The sequence below is a fragment of the Lutjanus erythropterus genome, chromosome 8, assembly GCF_056507025.1.
Source record: "Lutjanus erythropterus isolate fLutEry1 chromosome 8, fLutEry1.hap2, whole genome shotgun sequence".
NCBI classification, from domain to species: Eukaryota; Metazoa; Chordata; class Actinopteri; order Lutjaniformes; family Lutjanidae; genus Lutjanus; species Lutjanus erythropterus.
In genome coordinates, this window is record NC_139324.1 from 24,001,038 (window position 1) to 24,014,963 (window position 13,926).

The 13,926-nt window shown below is 40.2% G+C and overlaps 1 protein-coding gene across 3 annotated transcripts in view; it reads right to left on the reverse strand.

Moving 5' to 3' along the window:
* gsk3ba (glycogen synthase kinase 3 beta, genome duplicate a) overlaps positions 1–13,926 on the reverse strand; it is a 42,333-nt gene that overhangs the window by 20,010 nt on the left and 8,397 nt on the right. For 2 of the 3 annotated variants that reach the window (XM_084724962.1, XM_084724963.1), the window contains exon 2: positions 7,870–8,063. In XM_084724962.1, coding sequence (XP_084581088.1) covers positions 7,870–8,063 — 194 coding nt within the window. Of the gene's footprint in view, positions 1–3,849; positions 3,937–7,869; positions 8,064–13,926 lie in introns of those variants that run through there. The other variant, XM_084724964.1, reaches the window with a different exon arrangement.

The following is a 13,926-nucleotide window of genomic DNA, read 5'->3' on the forward strand; positions in this document are numbered from 1 at the left end:
TAAATAGAAATCACCATCAGCATAATATGCAAGCTAACATTTCCAGGTTTTTCTTATTAGGTATTTCAGATAATCCGCTTCTGTAAACAGTTACGTATTTACATGTACAAACTCAACAGAGTACAAGCTATAAATAACCTATAATATGAATATAACCAAAATATGATTAGCTTTCCTGCATTTATTTATATTGTATACTTCTGCAGACAAAGTGACTAACCAGTAGACTAGCTAACTGACTGATTTCCATGTTGACAGACTGGATACCAAGCTAAATGGCCAATAAATTATGAAACAAACAACTGAAACTCTTACTGACCAACTGTCTTGCCTCTTCTACACCAGCAACTCAACCTGGGACAGTATGTGGGTTTCTGGGTGGGGAAGGGTTGATGGATTTCTTACAGGACGTGTGATTAACTGAGCAGACAATGCTGCTGATGCTTCCCTTTGCAGCATTTACTGGACTTGTACAGACATGTTTGAGCCACCAGAGGCAGAGAACAGCGATCTGCCAGAGAATCAACTTGTTCCTCTCAATCTGCAACAGGCTGGTAGTTGGTTTCCTCAGCAGTGGGTTGTTGGAACGGAGGTGAGCAGCAACTGTTGGACTAATTCACAACTGAACTGAACCGGTCTTCTCATTACTTGCACTGCTAATGTTAAATGCTAATCTACTCTATATAGCATTAGGACATGCAGGGCTCCTGTGCATCATCGAGTCATCATTTCAGATCCGCCTGAAAAATCCTTCACGCAGAAATAGTTTACTGGTTTAACTCCACAGTTCAATACTACATTGTTCTCATTTTTTCACATTTTCAGGTATTACTTTCTAACACGTATAATGTCAAGAAATTCCCTGAATTTCCTTCACACAGACTTTAAAGTCTAAGACAAATGCTCTAGTACCTGTCTAACAAATAGACTGGAAGTTTAAAATACAAATCAAAATTAGATATTAGCTAATTTCTGAAGTTATTTGATTTGTTTTGTGGTTGTATGGAGCAAAAAAGCAAAATACTAAAAATAATAATCAGCAGATAATCAGATAATGAAATGAATCATTTGTTGAGCCCTAAGATAATTATATGTCATAAAATAAAGAAAAAGGCCCATCACAAGTTCCCAGAGACCAAGGTGTTGAAAACCCCATAGATATTCAGTTTACTATCACAGGAGATGAAGAAAACCAGCTAACTGGCTCGCTGACTGTGTGACTCTGGTTGACAAAATAGTGAAAAACAGTGCTGGCTGACTGATTGGGTGACTAATGAGATCCGCTGTTATGTGGGTCAGGACCATGCTGGCTGGTGCAGGGAGATATGCTGCTGTCCTTCCACACTTTTCTGCCACTTTATGAGGATTTAATCTCCTATCATTCATTTTTAACATAGTAGAGTGAGCTGTCTGTCTACTGAACAAGACCTCATCATCCCAGCCACAGCAGCATCTTGTAGCTCAGTAGCCTGGTATAGACAATTCCCCCCACCTAATTCACTTACAGGCGAACACAAATGGTTCCCACAGTCCTCCCCCTGCTTTTTCACCCTTTACACACGTACTGCCAATACATACACATACACAACCCCCACATCATAAAGTGACATCATAGTGTGTGGGTCACAGACCAGCCATCGAACCATCGTGCACTGCAGGCAACGCCCTCGTCTTCTTGCAGTGGCTTAGTGGGAGTGTTTAAGGGTGTGCCTCACTGTGTGTCTGTGTGTGTGCGTTGTTATGTGTGAGAAAGATGGTACCATATGGAGGAGGAGCAGACAGGCTGTTCAGTGAAGCCCTGCCCAGCTCCAGTTATACTGCAGTCCTTCCTGCTGACCTGTCATCCTCCGGTGTGTCAGCAGCCAAGCCAGCAGAGACAGAGAGAGACAGATGGAGACAGACAGAGACAGAGAGAGAGAGAGAGAGCTGCAAGAAGTGCTAGACCCACACCTTCATGGTGCTGATGTATACTGTCAGACAAGACCACATCCAGTTTCCAAAAAGATTAAGAGCATCAAACAATTGCATACCACCCACGCAAAGACACACACACGTGCACGCACGCACGCACACACACAATTACTGTTCTGCTTAGGTAACAGTTTATGGGTAATACTGAATTTTGACAGTGGATCAAACTTAAGGCCCACATTAACGTGTAAAGGTTTGGTCACACTAGAAAAAAACCCACAAAATATATCATTCTAAAGGCTAATGTAGCAGCTACTTGCAGAGATAGTTAAGGTACTACTACTGTAGCTGCAGAGCTAAAGGCTAACACACTTTATTTATGCCAGTGTAATTCTGTACTTTTTTTTATCATCTACAAATAATTGCTTTCATGATTTTCTGGGATTCATTAAGTCTTAGTCACACTAGGAAAAAAGACACAAACTATGTGATTCTAGTCTAATGTAATGTAATGCAACTCTAATGTAGCGATAGTATAACAGAGATAGCCGTGTACTACTGTAGCTGCTGAGCTACTGGCTAACACGCTTGTTGGCTGGGAACATGCTAGCACAAGTCAGTCACAAAGAGCTGTTTGATTTTCTCTGTACTGGCCGTTTACTTTCCCCTGGCATTTGGCTCTCAGGATTTTACATTATTTCATTTGATATGAGTAACCGAAGAAGGGAAGACGCTCTCTGTGCTAGATAGCTTTCTAAGTGTAAGTTTGTTGGCTCAGTTGCTAACAGGATATTAAGTTTGCACATGACTGAATGATGAATGTAGATAGATACATAGCACTACAAGCCAGAGGAAAAATATATATTTTAATTTTGTGATGAACTGTCCCTTTAACAGTGTTGCATAAGCACCAGTACCACCAGACATGCTCTCACTCTCTGTGTATGAGTGCTGGTTTTAATGCAAGCATCCATTTTCCAATAGGCTGATACATGATCTCTCTGATGGGAGTGGAGGAGGACATATCCCATAATGCACCAGGAGCAGATTGTAAGCCCACCAAGATTGTCTCACACATTCATCACTTGCACCCTATCACAGAGCCTATTCACATGATTACCCTGTTTGACTCGTTTATGTGTGTATGTGTGTGTGTGTGTGTGTGTGTGTGTGTGAAAAAGAAAGCATTCACACATGTTGGACCGGCATGGTTCTTCTCATCCAGGTTCACCTCACAGATGAACACCACATCAGACAGAAAAAATCAGAAGTGTAGAGGGAAAAAAAAGGCTCTTGAAGATGACGAGAAGGACTAAGAAGAAAATAGAACGCAGGTGTTTGGGTATGTTTGCGTGTGTGTGGGGGTACACACACTTTATGGCGTGTGCTTGGCAGTCATGTGAGGAGTCTTAGCGCTCATTTGCTTCATTTTTCGTAACAAGCTGTTCAGAGGGAAGGACAGGCCGTGGCAAGTAGATGCAGTGAGAAAGAAAAGGAGGCAGACGGAGTGAAAGACGCCTGAGGTAGAGGGTCCATAAAGAGGAAGACAACAAGTTGAAAACAGTAGTCGTGATCTTCAGCTAACCACAGTTTAAACCTGCTGGCATTTCATGCTAACCACAGGCGAACCACAGGCTAACAGGAAGAGCAGGATATGACTTCATCAGAGCAACAAAGACCATGCATGCACCCAAACAAACATTGTGTACATTGTGACAGATGGTCGACCCCCACCCACCATTAAGTGACATCATTTATCTTGTCTGGTTTCGTACAGTGAAGGACTAGCACCTGCTGAAGAACTGTGCTGAACTGTGCCTCCGAAAGGTTAAAGTGGTGTGTTTAGTTTTATCGGTTGGCTCAGTATAACAATCCCTGGGCAAAAACGCTACGGGCAAACACTTATGACTGAACTTTGACTAGACTTCAGTGACTCACACAGGAGCTGGAACTGGAGGTTGGCAGTCCAGGAGACATGAGGGGACACCTAGGCTTGTCCTGCCATCACTCTTCTCATCCTCTCTTGCTAACACACCCTGACTTTCCTGAGAGGAACAAAGTAGACATCAAATACTACCAACACCCCATACTGAGCTAGTTTGAAATTCCTGATCTTTATATAAATTACACAGAGCAACAGGAAAATTAGTATAAAACAACACTGATGTGGGGATTTATTATTACATAGCACAATGCAAACAAATGTATACAAAATTTGCCTCCTACTTTTGGAGTATCATATGTAGACAGTGTTGGAGATATTGGCTGTAGAGATGTCTGCCTTCACTTGAATATAATGGAACTCAATGGCACTCGGCTTGAGGTGCTTAAAGCGCCCAAAAAATACATTTGAAAATCTCAACATCAATGTCTTGCTCCAGATATCCTGACCCAGTTACTAGAGATGTAGCTATCCACTTTTTATTGGTTCTGATCTGATTCCAATTTTTGAATTTAGATATCTGCCAGTACCGATACTATACTGTATGTAGTAGTAAGATTACATGAGGCTGAAACTGAACCTCAGTCTGGAAAGCTTGTGTAGTTCGGTTTTGCAACTTGTGTAATGGCGTCCTTCAATCATTGTGGGAGTCTGGCTTATGACATTCACATGAGCAGCTGATAGGCTGTGAGATGGCTCTCATTTGCATAATTTCCCATGATGCATAGGTAAGTTTAATTTTTTTTTCTTATGTTCCAGAAATGCTAATATTGGATCAGATGGATCCCTTCTCTACCAGTTACTAACAATAAACCACAGACTCTGTTGTGAGTAGTTTCATGACGGGACTATTTTCTATCTACCAAACTACATCTGCCAACCATATCACCACCTCAGTGGTGCTCATGTTAGAGTCCTGCCAAGGAATATGCCATTAATATTTCTATGCCGTGCTGTCACAAACAAAAGCCTCTCATCCATGAGTAGATGCACGCTTCCTTCTGCGCAGTGACAGCATTGGTGGGTGTAGCCTGGCACATGAAGCTGCTCACAACAAGGTCTGTGGATCATCTTGTGTGAGCAGGTCATGATTTATGGAAAGAGCCCTTGCTGTTGAGTTTTCAAATGTACCTTTTGCGCTTGGAGCACCACAAACCGAGTACCATCTAGTTCCATTGTATTCTAAACGAGGCATAGGTCTCTATAGCTGATATGTCCAAAACTCAGCAACTCATACCATAACAATGTAGACAGATAAATAGCACTGCAGATAGGAAGAAAAATATGTACTTTAATTTTGGGCTGAATTGTCCCTTTAACAGAATCAGAAGTCTAACCTCAGTTGCTTGTAAACAACTGAAGTCAAACATCAGCATACTAACCCAGGCCATGCCCCAGGAGCTAATTCAACAGAATAGTTTGACATTTTGGAACTTTCTTGCTGAGAGTTAGAGACTGATACCATCCTCATGTCTGTAAAGTAAATATTAAACCACACCAGCAGCTTGTTAGCTTAGCTTAACACAATGACTCGGAGCATGGTGGTTTTATGGGGAGTGTATACACTTTTAGTACCACAACATATTTTTTTCACAATTCACATTTCGTTAGATATACCATGTAAATTAGTGCATAGAGGATATACTGTAACATGCAGCATGTGTATTAGCGAGCTTTATAGGTGCTGGTGGGTTTATTTTGTTACACTTCGACAAGCCAGCTGTTTCTCCCCGTTTCCACTCTTGCTACTCTAACCTGTTGCTTTATATTTACTATACAGATATGAGAGTGGTATTGGTCCTCTCGTCTAACCTTCTGGATGTAAGCAAAAAAAGCCTACTTCTGCAACTTTCACACTTTTCCTTTAAGGGGCCTCTTTTCAATTTCTTATCTCCTCCATTACTATTATTATTTAAGTACAAGTTGTTTAAATGAGCCAAGATCCTCTGTAGAATAGAGTCATGGTGAGTATATTTTTCAGAACACATGTGGAAAACATTATAGCCACACATTGTATTGCATCATCAACTGTACACGTGTGCCAGAGCATGTGTAGTATGGACACAATAATACAGAGAAGTCCAATGTAGCCCTGAGAATAACATTCATTTTTTCTATAGAACACAATTATCTGAAAGCTTCTCTGGACAAATGTTGATTGACACATTGTTGCCTCAAGTGTAAACTATTGTAGTCAATATCCAAAAGGGAAAAACTGCTTCCTTTAATCACCTCTAAAGTTTTTAGAAATGCACGGAGAAAGGGAGATATAACACATCTGTTATGATGGATTAGGATCCCTTTGAATTGTTATATTTATACAGAAACAGTTGATAATACACTTCATTAAAAAAAAGGAAAAGCATGCAATAGATACAGGCGCCTAAATCTAGTTCATACAGATATATCATAATATCAGCATGTAATTTGCTGATAAAGACTGTAAAATGAAATAGCTGTATCAGCCCAAAATGAACATGTCTGCCAATATGACAGGCCCATACGCAATGCGAGAATGTCTGCAGTGTTGAGGTTTTTTGAAATGTCCGATAGAAAAGTTGCTATTTGTAATGATTTCTCAGTGTCGGTCCAATAAGGAGGAGTCAAATCACCTTCAGCACTGCAAATTTAAGAGTTGTCATCCCGCTCATTATGACGAATGTGTGAATAAGAAAAAGAAACAGACGCCAGTGGAAAAAAAACCTGTCAGAAATGTTTTTCTTATTTGCCCAGTGAATGTGCACATTTTGAAAAACATTGAATTTATGTCGGCATCTGCTGGTGGAAAATCACAATCAGAGTTGGTATAATATGTTAATTCCACTACAGAAGAGACCTGATGTTCTCTTCGATGTTCTTTTCGGTGGGGAAAAAAATATCAATATATATATTCTGTTGGCATTAGCTAAATGAGACAATGAGTTGGAAAATATCGTGCATCCCTAAAAATAGAGCCTAATATGCAACCCTGCAATAAATTCTACCTTTATCAAGGTTATAATGTTCAGGTGTTCGACCTGTTTTAGTGAGGCGTTGATTCAACTTTATGGCCATTTTGGAGGCTGCAATTTGTGGTGCTTTTGAATTATACTGTATTATACTGAGATGTGCAACTGTTAATTTGTCCATGCTATTAAAATCTATGAGGACAGGCCACCCTCCTTAATATAACCTTCATGAAGGTAGGATTTACAGATGTCTGTTGTATTAGACTGGATTATTTTAAGCAAAGTGTACTTAATAAATGTAGAGAATATGTCCAAAATACCAGGCAGAATTTTGACACTGGTAACATTTTGATAAGAGCATTTGTCTGGTTTTACCCAAGATCATAATACGACTCTCACACTGTGCTCAACTCTGAAGACTGTAAACTTAATGAGAATCTTCACAGCTGTCCTGCAGGCTTGGCGGTCTCAGGTCTTTTATCTGTGAGCTGTGAGTTAGCACCAGGGATGCTGCCCCCCCTCCAACAAGCCATCAGTCAAATCTATTCAAAGCACAGGAGGAGGATTCCAGCAGAGCTTTGCTTGCAAGGAAATATGACGTTTTCACGGTGGCAACTTAACTAAACTTGACGGATGACTGAGTATCAGTGTGTTCAAGTTTGTTTGTGGGAGTAAAGACCTCCCCACCACTACCACACACACACACACACTTCCTGCAAGAAAACACACATTAAAGCAGGGATGTGTCATTTGCAGAAAGCTAAGAAGTTGTGCCTTTGTTTTCTGTTGTTTTGCAGCTTCGCTGATCTTGCTGTTCTTGTGAAAGATCACTCCATTCATGTCTCTTTCACAGTTACTCAGTCACATTCATTAATGCAACAAATCTCTAGTTTGGTTTCACGGTTAAAAAAAAGGATGACTAGGAGAAAACAGAGTATGAGTACATGTTTGTGTGCGTCATCATCGTGAATACACGCTGCTTTTCTCTGTCTATTTTGTTTCTTGCTTTCACTTGACAAGTAAGACAGCTTAGTAAGCTGAAAGACACATTGTGTGTGCGCGTTTTACCTTAAACCTTTTGTCTTGCAGGACCTTCTTGATGGCCACCAGCTCTCCAGAGTCACAGAGTTTAGCCTGGTAGACAACACCGAACGAGCCGTTGCCGATGACCTTCGTGTCCGTGTAGCTCACCTCCTGTGGCCGGTCAGGGCCTTGGCCTGGAGTGGCCACAACTGTTGTTACCTTGCTGCCATCTTTATCCCCTAAAGAGAGAAGCAGAGAGATGAGAGGAATGCAGATGCTCAGAACAAATTCAGCACTGTACATGAAGGAGTAGTGTTCACAGTGGAAGGAGAACAAACTGACATTAGAGATGTCTTTATGGATAAGGTAAAGTGAAGCATTACGAATGTCAACTAACAGTGGAAATGTCCATCAAAATTTTAAATTGCCTGCAGGGTCAAAACAACACTCTAAACCCCACAGATATTCTATTTAAAGTGATTAAAAAACTATCAAATGTCACATCAGACAAATGTTTGTATTTTTTGCTTCATACATGACTTAGTTATCTAAGTGTGAGATGACCATTTCTGTACTAACAGGCCTTTTCGTCGAACAGATGTACAAATAACATCAACAATTGCTCTGTTTCATCTAAGTGTCCCAGTAAGCCATGGCAGTGTGACAGTGAGTCAGCATAAACAATACCAAAACATGAAGGAGCTAAATGGAATTCAGCCATCATTAAATTAACTGTTTACGCCTGTGCGTCTCCTAATGCGACATGTCAAAATAACTCCTGTGAAAAACAGCCTTAGTGACATACGATAACCTGATTCATCATTTGTTCAGTCGCTGTCTCAGAGGAAGAATTCACACTGTAAACTTTAGTGCTCTATCCAGGTTTATTTCTCAGATATGATTTTTTTTTTGTCTGGCTATTCACATTACTTGTTAAAAGCTGAAGAAAATTCCAGTGTGAACTAGTTACAGTCCTGAACTGGCCTGCGTGCATGAAGAGCAATGAGGATTAAGACAAAGAGAATAAAATTTTCTTTAGGGTTTTTTTGGCGCAATTGTTGCTACTTCTGTATGGAGGTGTGTGTGTGGATGTGGAGTCGGGACCAGGACCAGTGTGATGATAACATGAATGGTTTCGCCACAACAGATTTCATCCAAAGATTTGAGTTTTTAGTTTCTTTAAACTTGGCTTTAGAGCTCTTAACTTTTATCTGACGGTGCAGACACATTCTTCTGTGGCCCCATCAGGTCATTTGTCTCTATATGCTTTCAAACGGAGACCGGTTACAATACAACCCCTACAACCAGTGCATGAATTCTAATGTGAATGTTCAGACTGAAGAAGAAATCAGACCTGTACGTGATTTATACATATCAAGTGGCCTGAATCAGAATTGAAAAGATCAGGTTCCACATGATTTGAGCTGTTCTCACAACCATAGAGAAAAAGAAAAGCCCGAGTCCCATATGAGCTAAAAAAAAAACCAAAACAGATTCAACAGTTAGGAGCTGTGAGTAATTGTGATTTTCATCACTAGAGAAAACGCCATCAAACATCTTACTGTGTTGTTACTCTGCATGGCTTCCAGCTATAAACCATTTAGCTGCTAACTAGATAGCTCACTTTCACAACCAACACTTCTAGAGTCAATTACACACACAGGTTACCCACAAGCCCACCTTCCTTAAAGAGGAGGGCTTGGTCAGTAACACAACAGGTGTAGTTAGGCTGGAGGTGGTTCACATACAAGTATACAGGTCCATTACTTAAGCAAAAGTACTAATACCACCCCACTTTGAAAATACTCCACTAAAAGTAACTCAATACTTGACCAGGGAAAAAGTATACAAGCATTATAGCACAATTTACTTAAAGCAGTCATTGTGCAGTGAAATGGTCCCTGTCAGTGTTTTATTATTAAACATGACATAATCATTTTAAGTACTTAACATAATGTTATGTACTTTAATCTACAGTAATGCATATCCTACAATATCATAATATTTTGCACTATGGTATTTTAAGATATTTTAGATAAAATAAATATATGGATATATATCGTCAGGGCTGTACAATTAATTTAAATATTATTGAAGTTGCTATATTGCCAAGTGCAATATCCAAATTGTAATAGCTGTAATGTTTTTTGATAAACAAAAAGTATGTCACTATTATGATGAAGTACTGTAGTGCTGCAGAGATGCCCTCGCCCACAGATCTTGTTCTCTAGATGTAAGAAAATGTTTGTTAGATACACATCTCTAAAATCATCATTCCAACTTATCATATGGAAAATGCAATATCGGTCAAAATAATTGCAATATGTTTTTTATTTTACCATATTGTGCAGCCCTGAATATTGTATATGGTGGAATCACCTAAAAATAGTTAGAAGCCATGTTGCCCAGCTCTAAATGGTAGGACATTAATATTAATGAATGAATGAATGAATGAATGAATTAATTAATTAATTATATCTAGAAACAATCACACTTCAGCGACTGTTATCTTAAGAGGTATAGACAAAAACACACTTGAATTCATTGCCAGTTGAAATGCTATAGATCATCATTGGTACATCAGGAAGCATGGATGCTTTTCTACAAAGCAATGCATGAAACAGGGATTAACATACAGTAACGTGGTGTGCAGACCGACCAATGCAATACCTCAGATTAATATCAGTGAAAAGTCATAAGCTAACAAGGCTCTGTATCAGAAGCTAATGCACTATAGATCGGAATCTGCTTTCACATGCCCCTCCTCCTCTTTATGCCTTCCTCCTCTCCAGTCAGTCAGGAGCTGGCTCTGCTCCCCTGGGACCACAACGTGGAGGCTTTTTCCTGTTTAAGTGGGTCCTCCTCCTCCCTCCTCCCTACTCCTTCCTCCCTCCTCCTTCCTCCCTCCTCCTTCCTCCTGCTCCTTCCTCCTGCTCCTCCTTCCTCCTCCCCACGTACCGAAGTGTCAAGGGGCAAAATTCACATTAGCTGGAAGTTAAAGGACAACCAGGCAAGTGCAGCAAATGTGTGCTCCTGTTCCTTACTTCCAATCTCTGAAAGAACCTCAAAACTTTCACTCAACCAAATCCTACCACCTACCACTCTTGCCATTAAACCTGCTTATTAGTCTTATTAGCATATTCCTCTTTCACACAAGCAGCAGCTGAAACAGGTTGTACATGAGCCAAAAGACCCACGCAACTAAAAGATTCAAAATATCTTTGTTAAATTTGTCTAATTTTAGGTACAGTTGCTCAGACAGTGGAACCCATTTGTCACCAGCTCACAGTGGGAACAAAATCATGTTGATGGGTGGATTAGTGCTGCTTAATAACCGTGACTGTTCCAGATCATGGTGTTATTTAATAGAAACTTCACTGCCACTGCATCCTATCCTATTCATAGGAGGAGGAAGTAACCACCTAATGCCAAACTCTGGCAAACTACCAGCATGCGACTAGTCTGAGTGTGACTTTTAAATGAAGAAAACGATGAACTGATTAACCCTATATGACCCGACTTCTTTCAACACGAGAAAGTCAAAGTTTTGTCAGAGAGACAGACAGAGTGCAAAAGCTTGCTGGTCTTATCCATTCTCATACTCATTGGCTAACTGGGCTCATTTTCCAGCAGGGTGCCCAGAAGACCCTCTGGTCCAACACAGACATAAAATAATAATTCTATTTACATGTGTGTGTGTTCCTGTTCATGTGTGTTTCCTTTTGCCACTGTGTGACCAGCGAGTGGTCCAATTACTGAAGATGTGATTACGATCAAAGGGAAACAGAGGAGGGGGGAGAGGGGGTCAGGGGTCTGTGCCTTCACTCTCCAGGACCGAGTCTAGAAAAAGAAACTGAAGACAGATTCTGTAACGACAGAAATAGACTTTCCAAGAGAGTGTGTGCGAGAAAAAGAAAGAGACAGGAATATGAGTCTGCCTACATATTCCAGCAGGGCCACTTCTATGACGCCTCTGCACTTCCTCAAACCGTGAGAAAAGTCTGTGCACACTCGCACACACTCAACAGTGAGACCTCGCACTGGAGCAAATAAGGAATGACTGATCAGATTGTACTTGCCTTATTTGAATTTCAAAGGTCCGGTGTGTAAGATTGTCGGGTCTTACTGGTAGAATATGGCAGGGATATCAGTGAGTATGTTTTCCTTAGACCATAATCACCTTAAAATTAGCATAATTGGGTCTTTATTACCTTAGAGTGAGCCATTCATATCTACAGGGGGCATGGTTCCTCTTAACGGAGGTTGCCATGTTTCATTGCCATGTTTCTACAGTAGCCCAGTGCAGACAAAGCAAACACTACAGACTGTCACAATAACTACAGTTTTCATTAGGCTGGGCCCTTCTTGTTTTACACTTCAGTGTGTATTAGCCTAAATGATTCAAATATTTGACAAGCAATACCAGGACGAGTAACAGTTCAAGCTCAAGGATGGATTAATGCCAGCTTCAAAATTGGAAGCTGTAAGTTTTGCATTTTTCATGCTGTTTCACTGTTTATCTTGTAGGTCAGCATGTTGCGCGGCTAGTGTAGTTACTCCGACAGGCTGGGGCAATGTTGGACTAATGTCGAAACTACTGAGGGACAGTCAAGAGAGACTGTGTGAACATTCAGCCTCATTTGAAGCCAATTAAATAACGAGAGTAGCAGGTTCGACCATTGTGTGCATGTGTATTTGTGTTGCTGTTGTATGTAAATTTACTTGATAGACAGATATACTGGTAGGTTGTCCAAGTCACAATCGATGACAAAGAGTATTGAAGCTCCCTTCCATTAACATAAATTATCCTCAAGAAAACCATCAGAGAAATAAGTGTTACAAATGTCGCTTACCCCCTGTTAAAAATATAATGAAACAAAATTTTAAATCACAGCCCAAAGCACAAACACCTTGGAGCTTGTGCTGGCAGCATTGCCATAGTTTTGCTGTCAATCAGCCTCCCACAAGAATATAATTATTGTGGCAAATGACAAGGCATGATTACATGTACATATGCTATGTAAGTCAGCTACAGAGTGCGACAGGAAAGAGTGCTGCTGCAACTTTTAGCCAGAGGCATCAATAGTCAATTCAGGTCACCAGACTAGTTCAGGCCACAACTGAATATGGCCAGCGTGTACACAATGGGGCCAAAACAGCACCAGTGTTGAGCAGTTGCAGGACAAATGTGGGGCGAAGCATGTTTCTCTACAAAAGATGTTACAAAACAAGATGAGCAAAATGTATCAAATTCATTGGTGTTTCACCAAATACAGACTACAAAACAGTGTAATAAATTAAGCACTATGATACAAGCAGAAGTAAAAAAGACCAAACATTCAGTACCAACACAATTATTGGTAGACACAGACACATTTGCCATGAGATGGCAGCATGCAACCTCAAAAGCAGAAGTTACAATATGCCATAAAATTGTTTTCCTGAGTTTACTTTTAGAAGTTCTGTTTGCACTTTTCTAACTAATCTTTAGGTAATGTTGCCTGCCCATAATTAAAGCTTATCTAAGCTTAGTTTAGTAAGCTAAGGCACACATTGATGCATAAAAATTCACCAGAATGCAGGAAATTAAGTGTTTGACACTCAGTTTCCAGGGAGAGGACCCCCAGACCTGCCACTTAATATATGACCCATCCAATGATTATCATATATGGATGAGTATTATGGTGTGGCAACTTTGACGGTTTTCAGCTTCCAATCTGTGCTCAGTTGTTCTAGTTGTTGACATAATTTTGGTATACAGTCTATTTTGACATACCAAAATGCTTTTTGTGAGCAAATCTTTTCTACACAAAATTGCATTTTACATGTAATGTTTTACTCAAAGGTTTACAAAGAGTGATATACAATCACAATCACAATCCTGCAAAGGATTTGAAATTACTTCTGAATATCATTTCAAAAGTTCAAATATTTTTGACCCTCCTATGAACCCATGAATCTTTAAAAGCAGACTAAAACACTGACATTCTTATATGTATTCAGTATGCCCACTGTTCAAGACATATGCCCAGCTAATCCAAACATATTAGCAAGTTTGACTGGGTGGGTGTTCAAGCAAACTGCAGTACACTAAAAAAAATG